This window comes from Octopus bimaculoides, chromosome 20 (genome assembly GCF_046866305.1).
Source record: "Octopus bimaculoides isolate indiv1 chromosome 20, ASM4686630v1, whole genome shotgun sequence".
Classification (NCBI taxonomy): Eukaryota; Metazoa; Mollusca; class Cephalopoda; order Octopoda; family Octopodidae; genus Octopus; species Octopus bimaculoides.
Genome location: NC_142947.1, coordinates 14,161,210 through 14,173,709, shown reverse-complemented (window position 1 = coordinate 14,173,709; position 12,500 = coordinate 14,161,210). Strand labels below are relative to the sequence as shown.

Sequence of the window (12,500 nt, the reverse complement as noted above, 5' to 3'; positions counted from 1 at the left end):
ACCACCAAAATAACAGGCCACTGGATCAGCTTAAATAACCTATTCATATATCACTATATTGACCAGACACTATCAGATGTTGTTATATACAGTTGATTACAATATGCATCCTTGCATTGTTGTAGCTTTCAAATGATACCAACCAACTGGCTAGACAGTGTGTGGTATGAGTGCATGTGTATATGCATGCACACACACACAAATATATATGCATGTATGTTTGCACGTGCATGCATGCATGTAATTATCAGTAACTCTCCATTCCATGAAGTAATTTACTAATTATATCATGGAAACAACAACAACAGCAATACATACCTTTGTTAGCTGCCATAATCGTCTTGTGAGAGGAATAAGTTTTTGAACCATTTCTATGATGTCTGCTGCAAAACCTCTTTCTTTGCAGTAATGACCCAAACCAATCGTTGAGAAGATCTTATCTATTGATGTATTAGATGGCAAGGTGCAATTAAAAATTGCAAAATGTCTCTTTAGGCGCTGTGGAATGTCGTTCCTGCCTCCACCGGGATGTATCATAGATGCCAAGAACTAAGCAATAGAAAATGTTAAAAAAATATTTCAAAATAGATTTATTAAGTATATTCTTTATCTTTATTTTAGTGGTAAAATTAAAATCAATTAATTTTGTTTTAATAAAATATAAAGCTAGAGTTCAAAAGAAACAATGTAGTCATTGGTGAAAATAAAATTCATATAAATATGTGTTTTAAAATATGCTTCTGTGGTTAATATATAGTTTTTAAGACGCTCACTAGCTAATTACAACACCAGTGCCTGTTCTGGCACTGTTTTTCTGTATATTGCTGGTGGGGAGATGAGTCACAGTCATCTCTAACATTTGAGCATCCATCATTGACAAGACCAAGGAAGGTCGAAATCACATAATCAAGTTATCTTGCTGTTACGTTCAGAGTCCAAATTCTGCCGAGGTTGAGTTTGCCTTTCATCCTTTCGGGGTTGATAAATTAAGTACCAGTTATGCACTGGGGTCGATGTAATCGACTTAATCCCTTTGTCTGTCCTTCTTTGTCCCCTCTATGTTTAGCCCCTTGTGGGCAATAAAGAAATAAGAATAATAATAAGGAGAATTTGAAGTATGGAAACTGTAAAGGTTGTGCCTATAATAATTGGTGCATTGGGAACTGTAAGCAAAGACATAGACAAATGGCTGAAGGAGATTGGGATAGAATGTCCTGTAGAGCTTCTACAGAAAGTTTGCCTCTTAAGAACAGGAAAGATTATCAGGAGAGTTTTAAGCACTTGAAAGACTATTGAAAGCTTGTGGATACCAAAGGTTACAAGATAGTAATCTGCTACCCACATAAATCCTGCCAGGGCTATGACAGAACCTGAGTCAAATCAATAATAATAATAATATTAGTAATAATAATAAGAATAGTAATAATAATAATAATATAACCTGTATATCTGTAATGTTTATAAAGTCACCAGGTTTCTCTAAACTGTAATAACCATTCATTTCTATGAGTTGACGTACAATTTCATTGGCCACTTGGTCTCCCCATTCATTCACCACTGGCATGTTAATGTCATCAATGAAGACACTCATTTTCTTCCCTGCTGTGGGTCCATAGGTGTTACCCACTCGTTTATCCACATAGCTCTCTATTGATTTCTGCAAAAACATGGAAAATGTTAAAACATTAAAAGAAAAACTGTTGGTCAGAAAAAAGAAAAGTTTCATTGATTGTTGCGTCACTATATAACTGTGAACATGGTGGTGTTGGTAGTAGTAGTAATAGTGGTAATAGTAGTAGTAGTAGTGGTGACAGCACCAGTGTTTATTATTATAATTGTTTGTTAAGTGGGCAGCATCATTAGTACTGTGGGCAAAATTCTTAGAGGCATTTCATCCATCTTTACAATCTCAGTTCAAATTCCATTAAGTTCAACTTTGCCCTTTATCCCTTTGGGGACAATAAAAAACAAGTAGCACTGGTGGTGATGTAATCGAATATCCACTTCCACCAAAATTCCAGGCCTTGTGTTTATAGTAGAAAGGATTAGTATAATTATTTGTTGCATACTTGTGTCAATTTAATTAACTTCCACTTCCCCACAAAATCATGTCCCTGTGTTTATGTTAGAAAGCATTATCATAATTATTTCTTACATATATTTGTATTGATTTAACTAATTGTCCACTTTGCTGAAGAATTTTGTTTATGTTAGAAAGCAGTATTATAGTTATTGGTTTACACCAAGGTTGACTTAGCCTTTCATCCTTTCGGGTTTGATAAAATAAGTATCAGTTGAGGACTGGGTTGATATAATAATAATGATGAAAGGCAAAGTAGACCTTGGTGGAATTTGAACTCAGAATGTAAAGACAGACTAAATGCTCCTATGCATTTAGCTTCTACCCCTACTGGTGAAAAAGGGCCTCTCACTTAGGGTGAAAGGTAGACTGTATGATGCATGTGTGCAACTGCCATGCTACACGGCAGTGAAACATGGGCCATGAATGCTGGGGACATGCGTAGGCTCGAAAGAAATAAAGCTGGTATGATCCGCTGGATGTGTAATGTCAGTGTGCATACACAACAGAGTGTAAGTGCCCTGAGAGAAAAGTTGGGCATAAGAAGCATCAAATGTGGTGTGCAAGAGGTGTCTGCACTGGTATAGTCATGTGTTACATATGAATGAAGACAACTCTGTAAGTGCCACACCCGAACTGTAGAAGGAACCTGTGGAAGAGGTAGACCCAGGAAGACATGGGATGAGGTGGTGAAGCATGACCTTCAAACACTGGGCTTCACAGAGGCAATGACAAGTGACCAAGACCTTTGGAGATATGCTGTGATTGAGAAGACCCTGTTTAGAATACCCCAGATACGTCAGGCGACATGATATGCTTGAGAAGACCTGTTGAGTCAAGTAAAACCAAAATCATAGCTGTGGCCAGTGCCCCCGCCCCACCAAGTGGCTCCCGTGCCAGTGTCATGTAAAAGCACCATCCAAACGTGGCACGTAAAAAGCATCCACTATACCCTTGGCGTGGTTGGCGTTAGGAAGGGCATCCAGCTGTAGAAACATTACCAGATCAGATTGAAGCCTGGTGCAGTCACTGGCTCTCCAGGACTCAAACTGTCCAACCCATCCCAGCATGGAAAACGGACGTTAAATGATGATGATATATATATATATATATATATATATATATATATATATGCACTCACACACACACACACACACACACACATATATATATATATGCACATATACACACACACACACACACACACATCTATATATATATTTATGCCGCCAACATTCTTCTGGTGTGTCTCATAACTGATGTTACATAGTTTTTAAGATGTGAAGTGCTTGCTTATTTATTTCACATCTTCCTAAACTTCCTGTTTCCATTTACATCTACACCTCCACACATCAATATCCATGGGAAAGAGAAACACTAACTTTTGTGATATAATGAAACAAAATAATGTCATACAAAAATTTATATACATTATATAGATTTAATATAAAGCAAAAACAAAAATATGGATAATTTAAAAAAACAATTAGGCAGATACCTGGAACATGAGAGGCGTTGTTGCAGAAGAAAAGTTTAAAGCTTTAGTGACGTGATTTTCAGGATTGTATTTTCTTAAATATGCATTTATCATAACTGTTTTCGCTGTTCCTTGTTCACCAATCAACATAACTGCTTTGCCCTGTTTGGCAATGGTATTTAACAGGTAATCTGTTCTCACATTGTCCACCATTGGTACTAAAATTGATGCATACTCAGGTGTCTCGTGTTTGGGATAGTGATATTCTTTAACGAGGTTATTCCAATGTACCCATGAACCTGAAAAATCAGAAATCTACTCAAGAAACAAGAATAAAACAGTTTGGATATATTTATGCCGTTTATTTAAGCTAATTAAAAAAAAGCTTTATATCAATATTATTTATATAGGAGGCAATGACTAGTGACTCAGACTTTTGGTCAATATCTTGTGCTTGAGAAGACCCGTCAAGCCAAGTGAAGCTATAATCATGGCTAATGCTGTTGCCATGTAGCTGGCACCCATGCCAGCGGCACATAAAAGCACCTTTCAGCATTGAGTCTTATGGATGCCAGTGGCATGTGAAAAGCACCTTTCTAGTGTTGGACCTCACAGAGGCAATGATGAATGACCGAGACCTTTGGCATTATGCTGTGCTTAAGAAGACCCATCAAACCAAGTAAAATCACAGTCATGGCAGATACTAGTATCACGCAAAGTAAAATTGTGGTTGTCTTTGCATACATGCTTGTCTTCTGCATCCTTCTCCAGCTGAGCATTCCTAACCTGGCAGACTCATGGGTGCTGGCATCACATAAAAAGTACCCATCCTGATGCCACATAAAAGCACCTGTGCCACTGCTGCATAAAAGCACTCAATTCACTCTAAAAAGTGGTTGGTGTTAGGATGGGCATTCAGCTGTAGAGAAGTTTGGAACATAGGTCTGAAATTTTTTTCTTCTAGATATTGAACCATCGAATCAGTTATTAAATAAGTTATATCTCTATGCTGTATATATTTGAATTGAATTGTATTTAGGCATAACAATTTTAATTTTTAAAAAAATGTTCCAAACTTTTGGCCTTGACTGTATACATGCCAGCGAAACTGGAAAATCAGCCTTATGCTCCTTACAGAGTAATGTGGACTAACCAAAATTATCAAACATTAATCCAGCATAATGTAATATAACGAAATAACAATGTATGTCTTACCATCAGCAGCTACCATATAATCAAAAATTGTTGACTCAGAGCTTTCATCAATCTTAGGTAAATAACTGCTGACATTTGGTGTTGTACGTAGAAATTGCTCCAGTTTAGCTCGATCATCCAATTCCAAGAAAGCACCAATGCTCCACAACAGAGTAAATATATAAAGATGAGCATAATGTTCTTTTATTTGGGGGTCTTTTTCATCTTTGGCAGGAATAAGACCAGAAAGAAGTTTCGTTGCCTAAAAAAAAAAAGGGTACAAGATCTTTGATGTATCAAATAACAAGTGTAGACAAGTGTAGAAATTAATTAAACAGAAACAACAAATGAAGGAAGAACAAGAAAGAGAACAAATTTCTCTTCTACCAACTCGTCATCATCATCATTTAATGTCCATTTTGCATGCTGGCATGGGTTGGACAGTTTGACAGGATCAAGGATTGCATCAAGTTCCACTGTCTGTTTTGGCTCTTTTTTGCACAGATGGATGTTCTTCCTAACAGCGACCACAATATTCACTTGCAAGTGGCATTTGGTGACAAGAAAAACATCCAGCTATAGAAAAATTTGCTTCCGCAGAGTCCATCTGACCCATGCAAACATGACAAAATTAGTATTAAACTTAACGATGATAATGATCATGATGTTCAAAAGGACAGAAATAATCACACAAAGTTTTCCATGATTATTTAAAGTATATTGATATATTAGATAAGTGAGACATAAGAGAAAGAAGAATAAATAGAATAGGAAACTATTGAAGAATTGCAATAAAATAATTAGATAAGTGGAATATACGTGATAAAAAAACTGCACTGAAGAATTACACTAAAATCTTTAAAAGTTATTTTATGAAAACAATACTGTTGCTAATTTACTATAATTTATCAATCATTCTGTCTAAAACACTAATTTTGAAGATTGGTCAACAGTTCCTCGACACCAATAATATAACTAAGTCCTTCATTGGGAAAATTAAACAAGTAGGAATGACATATCATATTACTTCAATATACATCCTTACACATAATATATAAGTAGATAAATTCAATATACATCCTTACAGATAATATATAAGTAGATAAATTTAATAGATAAATTATTTTCTACTGTAAAAGTCCAATTACTCCGTGTGTTTCATGGTACTAATTATAAGGCTAATAATACATATAGGAAATTTTAAATGATTAATGAGAAAGCTACTTTGCTGAGAATGACGAACAAATGTCTTTCAATTCCCCCTCCTCACTGGTGCTGTTCCCTGTATTAACTGCACTCTCTTTCTCTATCTCTCTACTGATACAAAAGCAACCAGCTTATCTACCCACCTACTTAACCGGCTATCTTTCGTTTGATTTTTGTTCTGTCTGGAAACATGCCAACAACTACCCAGGGATTTTCCTTGGCCTTATCAAGTGAAGGAGAAAGATATTCGGTGTGTGGGTGCACTTGTGTGTATGTAGGGATGAGCTTGTTTCCTCTCTTTCTGTCTGAACCCTCCCACACTGGTCGTACCCTCCATCATACCTGCAATCCCCTTCTTCCTGAACAAACGCAACCAGTTTTAGCTGACTCCCTCCTAATTTAACATTGGAATATCCATATTTTGCTACACTGCTTAAATTTACATCATTTGATGACCATAATGCTTATGCTTACAATGCCACGAATACCAGCTCCTACCTCCAGTAGGAGCAACAATCTTAACATGCTTGAATGTTTAAATGTTGTCAGGTCAGAAGAGAGAACAGATGAAACATGCCTAAAAAACAAACACCACAACCTCCCTCTTCTTTTTAGGCACTAAATAACAAACATCTCTCCTCCCTAAGCCCCACCCCACATTCCCTTCCCAGTTTTCAGAGTTGGCACTGTCAATGTTGGCACACTGAAAGGTAGGTCTAGTGAGATTGTAGAGATGCTTGAAAGGAGACAGGTTGATGTATGCTGCATACAAGAGGTAAGATGGAGAGGAGCTTCAGCTAGGGTCCTCACAGGCAAGGCGCATAGGTATAAAGTTTTCTGGCAAGGTAACATGGATGGCGTAGTGGGCGTAGGCATACTCCTTGTGAAGAAATGGGTGCATAAGGTCGCTAACGAGTCTGTCAGCTCACCACCTTATGATATAAAATAATAAGCATAACTACCTGAGATATGATAAAAACTTCCAAAATGTCCATTTTGAAAACAAAATTCTGAATAGAATAGTTAAACACTATGGGAAAACTTTCTTCAAAAAGATTCATAATTATCATAGCTTCTTGCAAAGGTCTGTGATTTAGCCATCCCTGGATGTGTGAAGAAAAAAAATTAATAGTTAAGCATTATATCACAGTGGACATATGTAAAGCATATATCTAAGCAATAGAAAATAAAAACAAATGGGATATTTTTTTAAAGAGTAGTGAATCTCAAAACAAATGCTGTGTATGCAATTATGCTGGTGCTCCACTGTTTATGACATGGGACTTGAACACACGTCTGTAAACATGACAAGATATATGGTTTCAAATCCCACAAGTAGCTTTTGACCTATTCTATCCAGAGGAATATTAACCTAATATTCCAGTTGATCCAATGAATGGAACAACTTGCTAATGAAATTAACATGCAACTGGCTGAGCACTCCACAGACACGTGTACTCTTAACATAGTTCTCAGGGAGATTCAGCGGCACACAGATTGTGATAAGGCTGGCCCTTTGAATTACAGATACAACTCATTTCTGCCAGCTGAGTGGACTGGAGCAATGCAAAATAAAGCGTCTTGCTCAAGGACAAGATGTGACTAATATCTAATTATAAAAACACAGTTGGATATTTTTATATGCATCAAATGGCTATGGAGGTCCAGTAGAGTAAAATAAGAATCAAAGGCAGAAAATGGTTAAGAACCACTGATCTACAGAGATATGTGGAAGATGAGCAGCCGTAGACTTGTTTAGTTAGATATGCTTTTTCCACAGCGTTTCTCTTTAACTGTGCCTAGCTAGCTCCTGTCAAACCATTCAACCCATGCCAGCATGGAAAACAGACATTAAATGACGATGATGATGATGATGAAGATGACAATGGCTACATCAATATATATAATACATGTAAATGTAAATGTGTTTATGTGAGTGTACCTGAAGGTGAGACTTTATAAATGCTTATACATGTAAATGTAAATGTGTTTATGTGAGTGTACCTGAAGGTGAGACTTTATAAATGCTTAAACAAAAAATTTGAAAATATACCTGAAGAATGGGCTTCCAATTCAGTCCTGAGCTACTCATGTAAACCATGCCATTACGGGACACAGTGGCTGGAGAAGCATTATCAATATTATGTGGTTCAAATATGATCTTTGTATTCGGTGCCATTGGTATACGATCTCCATTTGCCAATGTCAATGTCCGGTTGTCATCTAGGACCGAGTTAAGGTTCTCTATCCAAATAGCATCTACAGGTCCATCCAAAACAATCCAAATGTGTTCCCCTGCATTAAACAAACCAAGTACAGCACACTTTGTAAGCTGAGCATAAAGAATGAAGTACCGCATTTGAATCTAAATTTTTCAAAGGTTACCAGTGCAAAAACCTGTTTATCAGTCATGGCTCACTGCCAAATAATACAATCAAAACATGTGGATACAAATTAAGGATTTTCCCTGTCGGCAAAAAATTGTCTTCTGTTATCCCTACAATGCAACCATTGTGCCTTTCCTGTGGGGACAAGAATATATGAGGTCCAGCTAATGGTGATATACTCCAAGTTAAATACTCATGTTAGTTTCCAAAATGGTTAACCACATCTCATAAACTTTAAGCCTCCATGCTTCCTGCACCCTATAATTAATCATTATTTAACTATAACGATGTCAACAATGAAATTTATCAAACCTGTTGGGTAATTCCTTCTCTTTTGTCTATAAGTCCTTGGCTCCTCTTAGGTACCATCTTCTACTAACTGACAAACCACAAATTTCAGCTGTCCAAAATATGAACTGCACTCCATATAACTCATTTTAATCTCTCTCAGCAACAATTTTAAATTTACTCTGAATTTTTTCTTCAGTTACTCTATCATCTCTACTACTTTCTTACTGCCTTCCCACCACTAGCATCTAGTGAAGCAATGATGGACCATTTACAGTATTGGCCAATCAAAGACCATTTATCTTTAAGGATTAAAGCTGTCTACAATCAAGGCTGTCTCATCAGTTTATAAGACTCTGGGAAAATAAATGCATTGAGCTCCTTGTATTTATTTATTGATTGATTGTAAGCCACTGTATACATAGATGAGAATTAGGTTCCTACACACGTGGGACTCCTGGGTAACTTCCCAGTGAACCCATGCACTGTCTACAATACTTGCGAATGAGATAGAATCTACAATACTAACCAATACGGAAGAAACAAAGATACAGGTCAATAAGGAAGTGTCTATGATACTAGAAATTGAAGGAGGTGAAAAGAAATAACATGGTCATCCTCATTTCTAGAATTAATAGCCACACCTCCTTCAAATCATTTTAAAATTCTTGCTATATTTCCCAATAAAAAATTAAATACTGTGAATGACATACCTTTCTTTGCTTTCAGGGTCCTTCTCCAAAGAGTTGAAAATATCCCATCAGTCCAGTCATTAGTTGCTACATCAAGTTTGCCAAACATCTGTGCTGAAGTAATGGCTTTAGGATTCATCCTCATTTCTTTATGCACTTTCCCACATTCTGTCATTGCTTTCATTAGTGTATGAATACAACATGTCTTCCCTGAGCCACTTGGGCCTAAAGTCATCATTCCATGCCGTACTAGTTGTGTCTCATACAACTGAAAAATAATTTACAATTCAGGGTTACACATGCAATATCATTCTGAAGTACATTTAAATATGCTTCAAGAACAAATGCACACACAAAGATATCAAATAAGCTTGCTAGGGTACACAGGGTTTGTGTTGTTCTCAAAAGCAAACTTATTACCTGTACAATACAATCACTAAGGCCTTGTTCAGCTGTGTGACAAATAGCAAAAAATATTATTGAGTACACCAAGGGACTGGGCAGTGGTAGGATATTCATATAGGTTTTACAGTGAATGCTCAGAGGATTGTCAATGCAGCACTGAAGCCATGGTCTACAAAGTAGAGGTGGTGTTGTCCAACAACAACAGTGTGACACACATACAGAAATATGTCAGGGTAATGGAGAGTCCCTTTCAGGCCAGGCTGAATAATCACAGATACTTTTTTTTTTAATCCATGAGAGACACAGTTAGCTAGCTGTATATGGTTTATGGCAATTAACAGAGTAAATAGTGCAAGTCTTGAAGAGTGCAGTCCGATTTTAACAGTTATTTTCTCAAATGTATAATGGAAATGACAAAGGATCATTTCTGACATATTTTGCTTTATGAGTCCCATAAAGACAGCAACGCAATGGAAAATGTGATGAATATTAATGCAGTACATGGGGATCAGACAATAAGAATAAAACAGTGCCAACGATGGTTCCAGAAAGTCTGAGCTGGAAACTACAGCCTAGAAGGTGAGCCTCATCCTGGAAGATCTGTAGAGCTCGACAAGGATGTCCTGCAAACCCAGGTGGAACAAAATCCCATTGAGGAAATTGTTAGAACAACCTGAATGGAGTTGCCATTGATGAATTGACTGGACACCATTTGTAAAATTCATGTCACTCAACATCCTGAGTTATTTCTCTTCGCTAATTTTCATTGTAATTAAGCAAATTATCCAAGACCATACATGTTCTCTACATGTTTAATTTTATGCCTCTGGCTAGACAGGACAATTGTTGTGCTAATGATACTTGCTCACAGCTGTTCTCTGTTCTCCAGATAAAACATACTGTTCTTAATAGTATTGTCACTATGACTGCTGGTTGTTTGTTGTGCCATGATTGAATTGGTGAATGAAAATATATTTCTTGGTTGTGCATTAAAAATAACTTAAACAACACCTGCAACTGTTGAACTGAAGTATTTATTGTCACACATAAAAACAACCTGTGTTGGCCATTTATAAGTTAATAGCAGAAATAATTAGAGACTGGGATAACTAAAAGCTATCAGTATGCAACATGTGGTTGGCCGATATCTGAAATCAGCTGCACTATCAATGTGGTAATGGAAGACCTTGGCCATCTGTCCTAGGCCATCTGTATTGGCTGTGTGCCCAAATGATTGGAACTGTTAGAGTGACAAGAATGGAAGTACATGTCACTGAGCTGCCTTCAACATTCTGCAAAAAATTTAGGCACCAATAGTAGTCTTTTATAGTTTACAAGAAGAATATTCTAGAAGACTATATTAGGCCATGGCTTCATGCCGATTGGTTGCTTAATAGACCAATCACATGAAACTCTTGTGGTTCACTCATGGTGTCTGACCAATTATCTAGTAGTTAGGTTTCAAACCATTGCTATAGTATGTTAATTTCAGAGAATTCCTGAATTATTAACATTATTTCCCCTTCATATTCAAATTCAGTTGTTTACCTTCTCCTGAACCAAATATAATTTCAATAAATCCAGAATTTATCTTGTATGGTATTTACTATACCCTTTTTTGCCCTTGTTACCCAAATTCATGCCACTTGCAACTGATTTAATTCTCCTTGGCTCATTTTTGTTATATATATATATATATATATATATATATATATATATAGGCATGGGTGTGGCTGTATGATAAGAAGCATGGCATCTTAGGCAAGTGTCTTCTACTATAGTGTCTGGGTGACCAAGGTCTTGTGAGTGAATTTGGTGGATGGAAACAGAATTATTTTTCTCACAGACCTTTCAAGTATAAGAACCTGATCACTGATCTGCATTCAACTGCCTCCATTATAACATCTTAGTCCACTTCAGCAGCCATAAAAGACAAATGAATCCTAGTGGAAAGCTGCAATTTACAAAGTGACATGTACAGACATGTATAATTATACCTGTACAAGTTCCATTTTCTGCAATAACCAGAAGTGGGTCAGAGGAAATCTTTAATGAACACCCCTCATTTTATATATATATATATATATATATATATATATCGGGGGGCAATTTAGCTTAATGCTTAGAGCTCTCAGCCGGTATCTGAGGAATATGGGGTTCAACTCCCCATACCTACTACAGGCAACTTTTAAATGGCACTGCCCCAGCATGACTGCAGCTCTTGAGCTGAAACTAGAAAAGGGAAGGAAACTGATTTATTTATTTATTTATATATATATATATATATATATATATATATATCATCATCATCATCATCATCATCGTTTAACGTCCGCTCTCCATGCTAGCATGGGTTGGACGATTTGACTGAGGACTGGTGAAACCGGATGGCAACACCAGGCTCCAGTCTGATTTGGCAGAGTTTCTACAGCTGGATGCCCTTCCTAACGCCAACCACTCAGAGAGTGTAGTGGGTGCTTTTACGTGTCACCCGCACGAAAACGGCCACGCTCGAAATGGTGTCTTTTATGTGCCACCCGCACAAGCCAGTCCAGGGGCACTGGCAACGATCTCGCTCGAAAATCCTACAGGAGCCAGTCAGGCGGTACTGGCAACGGCCACGCTCAAAATGGTGCATCTCATGTGCCACCCGCACAAGAACCAGTCCAGGGGCACTGGCAACGATCTTACTTGGCTTGCCGGGTCTTCTCACGCACAGCCCATTTCCAAAGGTCTCGGTCCGTAGTCATCGCCTCGGTGAGGCCCAATGT

The 12,500-nt window shown here is 37.2% G+C and overlaps 1 protein-coding gene across 1 annotated transcript in view; it reads right to left on the bottom strand.

Moving 5' to 3' along the window:
• The window catches only part of LOC106881606 (dynein axonemal heavy chain 5-like), a 143,421-nt gene that overhangs the window by 3,074 nt on the left and 127,847 nt on the right, over window positions 1-12,500 (bottom strand). Inside the window, exons 35-41 of the mRNA XM_089338035.1 lie at window positions 9,346-9,592; window positions 8,011-8,252; window positions 6,920-7,060; window positions 4,773-5,013; window positions 3,579-3,856; window positions 1,442-1,657; window positions 319-549 (exon numbers count right to left, since the gene is read on the bottom strand). Coding sequence (XP_089194161.1) covers window positions 319-549; window positions 1,442-1,657; window positions 3,579-3,856; window positions 4,773-5,013; window positions 6,920-7,060; window positions 8,011-8,252; window positions 9,346-9,592 — 1,596 coding nt within the window. The remainder of the gene's footprint in view (window positions 1-318; window positions 550-1,441; window positions 1,658-3,578; window positions 3,857-4,772; window positions 5,014-6,919; window positions 7,061-8,010; window positions 8,253-9,345; window positions 9,593-12,500) is intronic.